Source organism: Cricetulus griseus, chromosome 2 (assembly GCF_003668045.3).
Source record: "Cricetulus griseus strain 17A/GY chromosome 2, alternate assembly CriGri-PICRH-1.0, whole genome shotgun sequence".
NCBI classification, from domain to species: domain Eukaryota; kingdom Metazoa; phylum Chordata; class Mammalia; order Rodentia; family Cricetidae; genus Cricetulus; species Cricetulus griseus.
In genome coordinates, this window is record NC_048595.1 from 311,442,951 (window position 1) to 311,457,556 (window position 14,606).

At 43.1% G+C, this 14,606-nt stretch overlaps 1 protein-coding gene across 2 annotated transcripts in view; it reads left to right on the forward strand.

Annotated features, from left to right (window-relative positions):
• Positions 1 to 14,606, forward strand: part of Serinc5 (serine incorporator 5) — an 85,527-nt gene that overhangs the window by 35,053 nt on the left and 35,868 nt on the right. For both annotated transcript variants that reach the window (XM_027401736.2, XM_027401735.2), the window contains exon 2: positions 7,706 to 7,873. In XM_027401736.2, coding sequence (XP_027257537.1) covers positions 7,706 to 7,873 — 168 coding nt within the window. The remainder of the gene's footprint in view (positions 1 to 7,705; positions 7,874 to 14,606) is intronic.

Here is a 14,606-nt window from a genome sequence, read left to right on the forward strand (position 1 = left end):
TACATCACTTCCCTTCACAGAGATGGCAGCAATAACAGTAATTGTTGTCCCCTGGAAAGAGTAAGAGATTGGCAGGGATAAGTAGTGTTGGCTAATATAGATGAAGTAAGCTTTGTTTGTGATGGACAAATAACATTTCTAAGGCCTGTATTTGTCTTGAGTTCACTTTGGCATAGTCATTGTGAGTCTGGGATGAGTGACAGCTATAACTGGAGGACTCGCTACAGTTGTAACTGTTATGCCTGAGCTTGGGTTGTTTGTATACATGTCAGTGAGCAGAAAAGGATGTTAAATCTGTAAATTGTGCTTTAGTTAGATGACCAGAGATCTGAGCAGGTGGTAGATTAACCCCTCGTGGGAACACCCTACAGTCTCATCTTTAGCTCACACGCTTTTGCAAAGAGGGGGACAAGAGTGTTTATATCATCCCAGAGCTTAACTGTGCCCCCCCCAGTCAGGTGACCACCATATTCTGAGATTTATGGTTTCTGCCATTCATACTTCTCCCTTCTCTTTTTGGCTGTCTCAGGCACTTCTTGGACTATTGAGTCTGTCCAATTGTCTGTTGGTATCAACTCTGTGTCTCCCCAGGTGCTGGCTGGCCTGGGAAGTTAACCAAAGAGCTAATAGCTCATTAATAGTGTGTAAGTGTAGAGTACTCCCTACAGTATGAAATACAAAAGTTCCCCATTCTCCAGTTCCTGTCACATAGTATACCATATTTCAACAGAGAGACTCCTTCTTAACCCCATTTCAGTATTTTACAGGTGTTTTTAAAAGGCAGTACCCAGCATGCACTTCCTGGCACCATGGTGGTACATGTACTCCTTTCCCTAACCCTCTTGCAGTAGGATGAGTCCTCATAAACTCACAGAGGGCGGGGAAAACAGCTGCAAAATACTGATTGTGTGCTCCAGAATTTCAGGACCTAGGGCTGCCCAGTTAAAACTCTGGCCTTCAAGTTTTCAGATCTGGGCTACACAAGTCCTTTCTATTATGATAAAAAACAAAGGTTAGTATTAAGGAGTGTGAGGGTTAAAATGGTGAGACCCAGAACACTAGGCATGAGAAGTAAAAGGGCTTGCAGCTGGGTATAAGATAACTGAGCTGACCAGATATAAGGAAAGACAGGCTTTGGGCTAGTGTTGGTAGTTGGCTAAAGGAAAGTACATACAAGACACTGCTGTTTTTTCATTCATTCTTTTACTGGCAATTATAGTAGACTAAATTATGAGTAGGGACAGTTTTTAACAATTCTATTCCTTTTCACTTATTCTATTCTGCCTATTCAAAAAATGTGAATACCCCAGACTAACCTGTAGACAAGGAGTTAAACACGAGGTAGCCAAGAGAAACTACAGCTACATATTAGTAAACTATGATAGGACTCAACTATCCACAACAGTAAAAGAAAAAGGTCTATGGTAAGGTGCTAGCTTGTTATGTAAACTCCAGAACAAACAGCATAGTCTAACAGCTAGCAGACCTCATGGAGTCAGTGAGTAGTAATGTTGGCTGTGGCTAATGGCCAGTAGACAGTCAACAGTTAGCAACAAGTGAGAGATGCGTAGAGGGCATCAAAGCATGGCACTCCTCTAAGTAAGTGTGTGAACATGCCTGATTATCTCCCTGCTTGGAGCAGTAGAGTGTGTGTAGAGTGTATGGGTCTCTGCTGACTCAACTTCACTCTACTCAGAGAATTAGTCAGTCTTGATAAAAACTGATTCTTCCAGTTCCTGTCATAAGTCGTATTAAGAGTCCATAGACAAACATTTCAGCATGTCCCCCTCCCATGAAGGAGCAAGTAGAAGCCCCTAGCAGCCCCTTATTGGGTTCCTTTTGGAGCTTTGTTTGCTTTCTATAGTAGAACTCTGATCATTCTTTTACTTTTTCTCTCTATAATAAAAAACTCCCTTAAAACCCATGAATTTTGGTTGCCCATGAATTTTACACCGTGAGTTCGTGAGAAATGGACCCAGAGTTGAAGTTTTGTGTGATCATGAGCATCAGGACCCAAACTCCCAAGTTAAACTTCACACTCAAGTACCCCCACCATCCCTGATCGTCCCCACCCATTCCTATACCATTTCACAGCGACTTGCTGTAAGCTTCAGAATTTGGTACTTAGGCCTTTGGAACTGTGAAAGAAGGTTTGAACTGCAGAGAGGTGGACTCTTGTGTGAGTTAGGTATGTTTGCACTTACTCAGTGACATTTGCAGGCTTTCTGATGTGTTGCTGTTTTCTGTTTGTACTGCTGGCTTGAACTTCCAGGTAATAAGGATATTTTGTTTTGACTTAATAGAAGTATCTGAAGCCACTCCCAACCCTAGCTCATGGTTCCTGGCACATTTCCTCATAGGCCTCCCTCAGTCCTTGGGTGATGACTTCCCAGGGCTGGTGGGCAAGACCAGGAAGGGAGAATGGAGAATAGTATTCATTTTTTGGTGGATGTGTTGTGGATTCTCCTTAGACAAAGGGGAAGAGTGAGTGCAGCAGCTGGTCTGTCTTTCATTTTGAGCTTTTCCCAGGCAGGGACAAAGAGCACTGTCTGAAAGCCTGTGTTAAGCATGTCTCAGAAGTGAGCTGGGGCAGTGGGAAGGACTCTAGGAGTGACAAATTCCTCTTTGTGATTTGTTTGAGGGACAGAAGGGCTCTTGAGAAGGAAGAGAATCACTAAGTCCATACTATGTTTGCAAATCCTGTTACAGAAACATCTTCAAACCTTACTGTTTTTCTAAAACACTTAGATTTCCCCTTCTTCTTCCTTCCTTTGACAGAATCTCATGCAGCCCAGGGTGCATGTGCTACTCTTTAAAAAGAAAAGAAATGTGACTACTTGTCAAGTATGGTGCCACGTGCCTGAATGCTAGCACTGGGAGGAGAATCAGTACAAGACCCTCCTCTGATAATTAGAAAGTTTGAGGCCATCTCATACTTCCTAAGATCCTGTCCCAAAGTAAAGCAAAACAAAAATAATATACACATTGTAAAAGCTCGAGTGTAAAGAAGTAGATGTTTCTCCCTCACTCCCCCATGTCTAGGTCATTCCTCTGGTAGGCTTGTGTTTTCCCACATAACTCTATGTACCTTCTGCATAGATCATCCAAGTCAGCACATGCGGACTGTGTTAGTGGGGGTGGCTACACTCAAGATTTCCAACCACATGGCTTAAACAAAAATTCAGTCTCATGTTTACAGAGGTTAAAAGGCCCAGAGCAATGTTTTGGCAGGTTGTCTCATAAATGGCCCTTTAATGTCTTCTCAAAAGGCAGTCCTGATGACTTTGTATTCTTATCTCTCCTGATAAGGACACAAACCACTGGGTTAGGGACTATTCCAGGGATCCTGTTTAAAAACTTCACCCTTGGGGCTGGAGAGATGGCTCAGAGGTTAAGAGCACTGACTGCTCTTCAGAAGTCCTGAGTTCAACTCCCAGCAACCACATGGTGGCTCACAACCATCTGTTATGAGATCTGGTGCCCTCTTCTAATGTGCAGATATACATGGAAGCAGAATGTTGTATACATAATAAATAAATAAAATATTAAAAAAACTTCACTCTCTAAAGACCAAACAAAAATCACATTTTAGGTGCTGGAAGTTAGTATTTCAACACATGAAGTTTGAAGGAGACATAGGCTCAGTAATACTAACCTACTCATTTTAAAATAATATCCTATTGGGTAGATAGCCCATAATTAACACTAGGCCTTGTGTAGATTTCTAAAGTTATTCCCAATGTTTGTAACTAAGTCTTTCAATACTTGTAGGTGTTTATCCACAAGGAAAAACTTTGAATAACTGTAAGCATTGCCCTCTGAAGAGTTTAAAAATTATAGGGAGCTAAGAAGTACTGAGAGCAGGAGAAATAGTCTTTCCCAAGGAAGAGCACATCACTTGGTTACTCAATACCAAATGGTTAGCCCTGAAAACATACATACAAATAGCATTATATAAACTGAGCAGGTTGTTTTTATGTGTTTAGGAATATACATACATATATGCATGTACATATTTGTGTATGTATATATATATGTATATATATATGTATATATGAATAAGAATGTAACAACAATAATGAAAACAGGCCATGAATTTGAATGAGAGTAAGGAGGGTATATGGGAAGGTTTAGGGGAGGGGAGGCAAAGGAAGGGCGAAATGATATAATATAAAAAAAAAACAAAAGAAGTAAAATAAAGATTATAGTCCTTAGTACTCTGTGATATGATGCTACTAAGAAATGCAAGAGTTTAACATGTGGTTTGTGACCATGGCCCCATGGACTGAGGTTGCTTGTACTTTTGGTTTGAGGAGTTTGCCGCCCACATGATTTCACCAGACATTACTCATTCAGCATCAATTTACCGAAGCAAGGATGGACAGTACTGCTTTGTTCATTTTTTACTTTTATTTTAAACAAAAGGCTTTTAAAAAAGAGTAATTTTAAGATCACAGCAAAACTGAGTAGAAAACATAGACATATTTTACATATGCCCTGTCACCACAGAGGTCGTTCTTCCCCAAACTGACCAGTATCCTCCCAGTATGAGCTTCTCTAGTGACATCAGTATCTTCCCATGATCACCATCCCTCACAGTGTCCCCCAGCACAGTGGCATGTTTGTTATGTCCAATGGCTCTATATCTCCCCTTTGTCTCCCAAAGTCCCTAGATTGTTACAGCTCAGTCTTGGTGCTGCAAACTGTACATTCATTTGTTTCATAAGCCTGACTTGTTTGGTAAAAGGCTTATGCCATATAGAGCCAGATGTAGGACACTAGCTTTTCTCTCGAAACTTGTGACAGTTTGGAGTTAGGCCACCCAGGAATTGTATAAGGTGAAGAACAGGAGGAGTGATGCCAGGGTAATAAAACTCTGGAGGCAGGGGCTGGATGGATCCTATTTTGTTGTAAGTTATGTTCTCCAAAACTGTGGCCAGTCAGCACAGGTGGAGTAACAGTTTCCCTGGAATTATAGTGTCCTTTCACAGACACTGTTTTCAGTTCCACCTGGTGCATTTGTCAAAATTCAGATTAAGGCTATGCAGTTCCCTTGTTTATTGGTATGGTTTGCTTTCAAGAGTGATTCTTGGTATAGTAGAAAAAGGCTACTGTTGAATTGCAATATTTTTTAGAATTTTCTACAATGTGTACATACATATAAATGTACATATGTCTGGTTTTTGGCAGTACTGTGTTTAGACCAATTGTGTTGCATTTGCTAGGCAAATTCTCTACCATAGCACTGTAAGTAAAGAGTAACATTTGACAAATATGGTGCGTGCATTGATACATGACTTTAATGATAGAGTAGAATTATACTGCTTGCTTCATTGTAGTGTTTTCTATAGTCATGTCCCTTTTGTCACTGTTTAGACACATTTAAATGTCTGTATGTATTCATTTTCCCATCTGTGGAGATAGTAATCTTAACTATTGACTCTGCTCTGGTATAGTTCTACCATTAGCCTATAGCTTTCTAGCTATTTCTAAAACACCTGAGATGACCAGCCTATAAAGGGAAGAGGCTTACTGGGCTCACCATTTAGAATATGGTTGGCTGTCTCTGTTGTTTTGGGCCTGTGACAAGTAGCACATCATGAGGGGAGCATATAGCAAACAAAGGGAGCCAGGGACTATCAGTCCCTTTCTGTGACCTGACCCTTCTTAGGCTCTTAGATCATTCCATGTTGGGCCAGTCTTTTACTATAGAACAGTGTTCATACTTACATATTCGGATGTAACGTGCAGTTTTTGTAATTCCTTTCATAGAAGCCCTGTTGGGTAACAGCTTCTCCCTCAAGTAAAATGCACCAGAGGGGGCTTTGCCTAGCAGTGTGTAAGGGATGTGTAGCTTATGTCCCATTACCGTTGTTACTTTATAAGTGAGGACATGAGTCTTGAAGAGGTAAACAGCTTTTATCTCTAGGTAGGAGAATCTAACCATCCCCACAAAGGCTGCCTTCTAGGCTGAACCGATGCACACTATGCACACCGATACCTTGTGTCTTATCAAAGACCTAGCTTTCCAAATAATGGAAAGCAGAGAGGGAATGTTTAATTGGAAAGGACTTGCTGTACAGTACAGGGAACTGATTTGATTTCTAGGACCCACATAAAAACCGAGTGTGGCAGCCCACCTCTATAATCTCAGCACTGTGGAGACCAAAACAGGAGGACCGCTTGGGTTTGCTGGCCAGCTCATCTAACTGAATTGATGAGATCCATATCTAGTGTAAGACTCTGTCTTGAAAAGTAAAGTGGACACATGACTGAGGACTGAGGAGTGACACCCAATATAGACTTTTAGCCTCCACATGCATGTACACACATGTGCAACACACAGGGTGATGTGGTGCACTGATCTAGTTTTCCCAAGGGAAAGACTTTGTATACTCTTAGTGGTACAGCAGTTCTGTGCTCACTGAGCCCATGCCCCACTCGTTAGCCCAGAAAGATTGCCCCTAAGGGGCATGAGACTGTGAAATAGTGCATGTGTAAGAGGTACCTATGAGCTTGTCTTTGGGGTCTCAAGTTGTAGGCTTCCCTCTATAAGCACAGCACTGTCCTCCCAGCATGTTCCTAGGCAACACAGTTTTTACTTAGACTCTGGATTTTGACATTTGATTGTTGGGTCCACCTTCTTATTTCCCGCATAATCTTTCCCATGTACTCTTTCATTTAATCCTTTTTCTAGTTCTTAGATGCTGTCTTTGCTTTTAGCTGATCCAAGAAACCTTTGTTTTCTCTTAAGTGCAATGACTGTGCACTTCTGAGGAAGTCCCTTTCCTGCTTATTCCTGGCCATCTCCCAAGCCATTAGTGCTCATCATTCGAGACAGTATCTGACTACTTCTAGCAAAAGCTTTGCCACACACTCCTCTTATGTCCTGTGGTCATGATGACCAAAAGAATACTCATCTTGAAGCCTGGACGTTCCACCAGCCAAAAGTTAGGCAAATGTTTGTAAAGCAGTGGGCTTGTATGGGATGCCAACTGGATCTCCTATAATTCAATTAAAGCCTGACACTACCAAGGTTTGGTACCGTCTCACAGAATTGTCTCAACTTCTGAGGCCACTCACAATCTGAACCTCACGCAGCCTATCTGATTGGATATAAGCCTGAATTCCTCCCCTTTGCATCTAGGGTGCAGTAATTTGCTGAATTGCTCACAGAATTTAGGGAAAGCTCTGTACTTATATTTCCCTGATTACCATAAATGTTAAAAATACCCAGCCAAATGTACAGGGTGAGGAGTCCCAGAGGATGCAAACCTCAGTAGTATCTGTTCCCACAGTGATGGGGCACATCTCTGGGTACATGGATACATTTACTGACACAAGTTTTGCACCCACTCTTGAGGGGTTTTGTAGACGTGCCAATATGTATCACAACTGATTCAATCACCAGCAATCACCTATTCTCTCCCTGAGAGGAGAGAGCAGGGAGGTGAAATTTTCAACCTTCAGTGTCATGTGGCTGATGACTTCTGACAGACAGACCCTATCCTAAAATGACCCGGGAGGGGACTCACCAAGAGTTGTGCCTTTAAGCAGACTAAGGTGTGGCTTAAAGGGGCTTATGAATAACAAGACACTTCTCATCTACCCTTGAAATTACATTGGTTCCAGAGGCACATGTTCCCATGACCCTGAAGAACAGTCACAATGGCACACTCTGAGAGGATGTTTGTGTCTTTCCTAGTTGGCCTGCTGTTGCGGATCTGCTGGATGCTCCCTCTGCTGTGGCTGCTGCCCTAAGGTCCGACAGTCTCGGACCACCCGCTTCATGTACTTACTCTACTTCATTCTGGTCGTCGGCCTCTGCTGTGTGATGATGTCATCCTCTGTGACCAAGCAGATGAAGGAGCATGTAAGTTTGTGGTTTTTTGATGGAGTTTATAAGAAACATGATTTAGAGGGCTGGGTTCCACACCACTGTGATTTGGGGTTTGTTACATGACTGTTACTGTGATAAAAAATCATGACCAAGGCAACCTACAGAGGAAGAGTTTATTTGGGCCTATGGTTGCAGAGGGATAAGGGTTCATCATGGTGGGTTGGCATAACAGCACATGGTAGGCATAGCAGCAGAAAGTTGAAAACTTACATTTTGAACTATAGCACAAAGCAGAAAGTACAGAGTGGAAGTTGGCATGGCTTTTGAATTAGCTTACCTCCACCCCTACCTCATGGTATACTTCTTCCAGCAAGGCTGTACCTCCTGACTCTCCCCAACAGTGCCACCAACCAACCTGGGACCCCGTATACAAATGCCAGAGGCTGTGGGAGACACTTCTCATTCAAACCACTGCACTTGGTCTCTGAACTGTCTCAAAGCTTGTCCACTGCTTTCAGGTCAAGAAGGCAAGCCATTCAAGGGCTTGAGCTTTAATTGATCAACTAGTTAATGTCTAGGTATATCTATGAATGCGATGATGTATGATGTGTGTCTGGGTGATTGTGAAGACCAGAGGAGAACAACAGGTGATCTACTCTTATTCTCTGTCTTACTCCTTTGAGACCAGATCTCTCACTGAACCTAGAGCTGGGTTGATGATTGGAGGCCAGCAAGCCTCAGTGATACTCTTACCCATCACTGCAGTGCTGGGGTTATTTATAAGCATGTGTAGGCATGCTCAGCTTTTTACATAGGTGCTAGATCCAAAATCAAATTTCCATGCTCAGGCAGCAAGTACTTAACCACTGCCATCTTTCCAGCTGCAATAGCTTTATCCTTAGTGGAGGATAGCCACAGTTGGATGCTGTTGATAAAGAACGTTGATGTCAGAGAATTGTTTTTGGTCTCTGTTTTGTTTAGCTGTTTCTGATAAACAGGATCTTTGCTTATAGAACTGTGCACATCTCTGTCATAAGGATGGCTGTCAGTGTTTCAAATCACAGCTTGTTATGAACACTTAGGAAGGGATGATGTACCTTTGACAGTACCACAGAAACCAGAGAGTGGTTTGTTAAGCCTTTAGCCTTTCTAGACAGACCAGGGTAGTGTTGCCTCTTGAGAGTTAGGGCAAGAGTTTAGCCATTTTTTGGGCAGTCTGTATTCAGAGATGCCTGGAGTTTGACATTTATGGAGACTATGTGAGACCTTTTCCTGTTTCCCCATAGTAGGCCCCTTGATGAACTATATTAGAGTTCAACGTGTTGTAGTCTCAAGAAACCCCAATAAACAACTCAATTCTTCCTGTCCCAGGTTCTGAAAAAAGAGCCTAAAATGTCAGCAAGTAGAGGCCAGATATGTTCATTACTTAACAAGCCACAAGACATCATGCAGGTTGTATTTGCAATGAGGTAGGCTTTCTCCTTAGCTCTTAATCCAATCAGTCCCAATTCACATGTGCTCCATTGGCTTGGTACATGACAGAGTTTTTCCACTAGTGTCCAATTTGCCAGGAAGAGAGGGCAGTGGTGTGTTGAGGGCAGCTCTCATCCCATGGAAGTGGTAGATGAAAGCTTAGCTGTCGAGGCCCATTTCCCTGTAGTACACCACCCAGCCCTTCATCCTCCCAGGCAGGCAGTGGGGAGGTAGAGAAACCAAGCCTTTAATGGGGCTGCATCCCTTTTATGGTGATGATAGCTTTGGCTGGGGCAGCTCCTAAGCAAACTGTGCCCCAATCCTGTGCTACACTATGGACACTTAATTACACTCTGCTTTAAAACAACCATTTTTCTTTCCCCTTCTCTTTATGCTGGGAATACAACCGGGGTCTGGCATGAACCAGTCAATCCCTCTTCTGATCTACACCCCAGCCCAACAAACATTCTCTTAAAAGCTCTTGGTCTATTTTTATCCTGTTTATCCTTTAGTTAGCATAGGCCTGTTGGAGCTTCCTGTTGGGCAATGCATTAATAATTGTGGTTGCATGGTTTTGATTAGAATATAAACTATAGGAAAGCCTCTGAGTAAGGCACCACAATGGGCGATGTGGTTATGTTTAGATGAGAAGTACAGTTTGTCACTCAGAAGACAAGGTAAAATCCACTAGGTCCTGTGTGGAAGATGCTGTAGAATTTGGAGGCAGAGAGATGAAGGGTTTGGCTGCCTTAAGGAGTCTATGCCAGACTTGCTGTATGTTGATTGACGAATTTACCACCCAGTTCCTACTAGCATCATGGTTTAGCTTTGTTTGGTGAAAGACGTTTGGGCCTATGGGGCTGGAAATATGGCTCAGCAGTTAGGAGCATATACTGCATTTGTTGAGTTTGCTTCCCAGCACCCACTTCATATAGCTCACAACTACCTGTAGCTCTAGCTCCAGGGGGTCTGGCACCCTCTTCTGGCCTCTGCAGGCACCTGCATTCACATGCATGCCTGCTTCCATTATATTCATTTTAAAAACAAAACCTTTTAAGAGCTAGCATGCTAAAAGGATAGCTTTAAACGAGGGTCTGTTTAATCTCCCCTTTACATTCATTCAGACAGGCTCAGTGAGGCCTCTACCATTGAGCTACACCCCAGCAGGCCATTTACTACTTTTTTTTTTTTCTAGTAGTGTGATGCTCTCTTTCAGGTTCCATGCATGAGCAGTAGTAAGACGTCTTTGTCTCAGCTGTCTATGGTATGAGCTCTGCTCTTACGATTTCAGTACAAGTAGAATGAAGGTCTTAGGTCCAAGAGACCTAATATGTTACATCTCTTGGAACGAAACACTGCAATTGTAATTGTATAGTTAGTTTAGAAACCAAAGGTATGTGCTTCAGGCATAAATTTTATAATTACACACCCGATTCCCATTCAAGTATCTTGCTTCATACAACACCCCCTAACAGCTCCATCTGGTATCTGTACTTCCTGAAAGAACCTTCAACAGGAAGATATTGACGAGTGTTGCCCAGGAAGGCTTCATGGACGAAGTGGCATGTATAAGCAATAAGTATTTTAAGAACTGCTTTTTATAGGGTAATACCATATGCCAGATTTTAGTGTGAGAATTTAGCTTTATCTTCATCCTTCACCACTGTTCTTGGCCATATAGTAGGTGCTGTTGTTTATCCCATTCTACAGGGAAGAAGCAATGAGTCATGTAACCAGTTTACACCAGGCCTTAGCAGCCATCTAGAGGTAGAGTTAGGGTTTGCACTGTGCAAATATATGCTTAGCTGCTGGGCTATGTAGCTAGAATGGCAGAGAAAGTACAAGGACAAGAGGGACAGGAGCCATTGTAGATTCCCAAGCAGAGTTGATCATCATGGAACAGGGAGAAACTGGGGGAAGTGAGCACACTGGGGTGACATAGGATCAGAGATCAGATGGGTGGGGGAGGGAAGGTGCAACTCTGGATTCTCGTGCCTGCCTATTTAAAAATGGTTTGTTTGGTCAGGCTTCCTGCATAGGGAGTGAGGTCACTCTGGGCAAAATAAACCCTTTCCATTCACAGGGGGACAGCTATCTGGCCACAAAGTCAGCTTGTTTTGTGGTGCTAGAATCAGGCTGACCTCATGCTCAGGCGCTGCTTGAGGGTGGGCCCTGAAAGGTCTCCTTGTAGTGCACAGGCTGGCCCTCTGTGGGTCCTTGCCTGTCCTTTGTTGGCCTGTGGAAATTTGAGAGGTGAGAGTAGCAGAGGAAAAAGAACTGCAGGCTTGTGGCCTGCACAGGGTGTGTCATTGTCTCCCACCCTGCATTCTTGCCTCTTAGCAAGGGCCCTGTTAGGGTCACGTGGCCTGTGGGGTGTGGGTTGAGAACAGGAGGCTTCTTTCTGGTTCCAGAATGCTGCCTGTGTATCTCCATGAGAAGGGACTACAAAGAGATGCTGAAGCCACTTTGCTTTGCTTTGCATGAGGGAAACCCCACTGCCCACAAGACCTTTGACTCAGAGAAGGGTCTCCTGTATGGTTGAGTCATAGCATGTAGTTTCTAACTTCTTGGAGCATTTTTTTCCATGTCAGAATGTAGGAGCCATTTTAAACAGGCTGTTCTTGCCAGTCACTATGGTGTTAAAGTGAGTACAGAACTTGGGCTACTTGATGCCTTGGGGCTTTCATGGACTTTAGAATGTGGAACACAAGAGGAGAAGCAGGCAAAAGAATAAGGGCTGCAGATCTACACTGATAAAACAAGACCTGCCTGCCTGCTTTGGAGATAAAAAGTGACAGTTGAGTGCCCCAGAAGCCGGGTCATTTGGGAGGGAGGATAAAGGAAGTTTCCTGTGTGCTCACTGACTGTCATGGGAAGAGCCTTCAGTGCAGTTTTACATCGTCGGTCTATATTTCCCCTGTATTCTACTTGGTGCCTGCATTGCTCTGATTGAGGGAGATGTCTGACATGGTGTGTTTAAAAATGTAAAACCCCAAATATATTATAAATAGTGTTGGGAACTCATTTGTTTGGTATATGGAGTGTGGAACATGATGTTGTAATGTGTTTATTTTAAATTAAGTTGTCATGATCTCTTTGCTGGTATCTGGAATGCTACCCTGACCACCATGCTTCCCCTGCTTCCTCCACTCAGAACAGGACTTGGGACATTGTTAGATTTTTCATTTTCTTCCTCCACCCCAGTACTGACCACAGATTTTCCATGGACAGGCCATGGAAGTATTTGTTTTGTGCTGTGCACGCTCTGCTCAGTCACAAGTTTGCTGCCCTGGGTTCCTGTCCTCAGCCTTCCTTCTCCAGATAACTGATCCCACCAGTGAGGACATTCTTGCTCCTTGTTCTCCATTGGCGTCACCCCATTGCTTCGACTGTTGGCCACAGAGGCTCCTTTGCTTGGGTTTTGAAGAGGTTTCCTGAGTACAGCATCTAGTTGTCAGTTAGTTTGAATGATATGTTATACTACTTTGGTGGTTCTTGGAGTTGACAGTGCCATGCATTATATTTAAGACTGTAGATTGGCAGATATGCTACTTTGTTTCCTGTCTTTAACCTGAAGAACTAAGGGACTGTAATGACATGATTGTCAGTGATGTGTGTCTTGCCTTCCTTGGTTAGTCTCGGGGATCCTAAGAACTAAAATCTGTAGCTAAAGTATCTAATTAAAGAAATGAACAAAAATAGAACACAACTCACATATGTGATAGGTGGCAGTAAACATCAGGGGTCTGTTAAATGGTATACAGAGGAAACAGTGTTGCTTTTTAAAGAATATAGTTTGAATCAATTGGTAAAAGAATAAAGGAGATTGGGAAAACGGAAGAGTCCTAAGGGGTCATTTTACCCACCTAGTTGTCTTACAGATGACATGGACCTTGAAGTGAAGTGTCTTGTCCAAGGCTGAAAACACTAGTTACAGCAGAGACTGAAACTCAGCGTCACTGGCTGCTTGGCCAGGGTTTTCCTGCTCCTATCACTAGGCTTACTTGTTGGTCAGATAACTCACAGAAGTAGCAGTCCTAATCTAGAGTAAGCCTGGCTTTCTCTGTCTCCTAAACACTGTGAATACAGGGACAGGGAGAAGTAGCCTGTCTAAGAGGTGCCTTCTTGTGACAGTGACATCCATTTAGCAAGCAAAGCTTTCCTTGATTCCTGGATGTTCTCTAGACACAGTGGCAGGAAGAAGTATCTGGTGACCTGGAAAGGTCATCTTCCCAACTGCCTCCTTCCTTTCCTACAGCCAAAAGCTGGGCTCAAAGAAGGGCTGTTGGTCTGAAATGGAAAGCAAAGTAGCCACAAAGTATTTATTTTGTGTTGCTTTGGAAAGTGGAGCCTGCCCTCAGGTTGTGTTTCATGTATTTGTCTTTTTAAAGCAAGCAAACAGCACTGGTGAAAAATACTTCACTATGAAAAACATTACATGATTTACTTGGTTCAGAATTGGGTTCATGCTAAATGTCTGCCTCTAATTATGAGTTTATTCTCTATTGGTTGAGTGCTCTGAGCACTGGGACCTAGGCTCCTGGTCGAAGCCTCAGGCAGAAATCTGTGTTCTCAGTAGCTGCCTGTTAAGTGTTTTTGTTTGTTTTGTTTTGTTTGTTTGTTTGTTTGTTTTGTGGTAGAATAGTATCAAATACAGAGAAATACTGGTAGCCCTTCCTTGGTTCTAGAGAATTTTCAAGTTTGTTATTTTAACCCAGCTGAGATGAAATGGCTTCCAAAAGTTCTCCTCCTGAACATCAAGTGAATTCCATGCCATTGTGCCTTTTGATCAATTGTGTAGAACCTCAGTCCATGTGGATCACTAGGAGCCCATCATAGCTTCCCTAGGCTGAGGGTTAGGGGAGCTGGCAGTGAGGTATCACCTCTTATATTTCCTTGGGCTCCATCCCTTCTCACTAGGGGTCTGTAGGGACACAGGTTTAAAACTATGTTATCTTTGGTCTGAGGGCATCTAAACCAGAAGCAAACAGTCCCTGCAAGTTTCAGCGTTGGTGCCTCTCTGCTGGGTCCTGCCCTCCACACAGTGGAGGTGCTGAAAATGGTTTTGTACTCGAGGAGGCAGCACTTTGAACTGTCAGCTGCAAAAGTGGGAATCTTCCTTGCAGGTCCCATACCTTTACTCACAGATGATATCACGTCTAACAGGACAGCCTCTTTCTTGGCCCTGCTCTCACTGTTCTTCACTGGGAATTACTCCTCTTTCTCCTTCAGAATTGTGATTCAAGTGGTTCTGCCTCACATAGTCTACCTTCATTTTTACCTAATTCTCTGT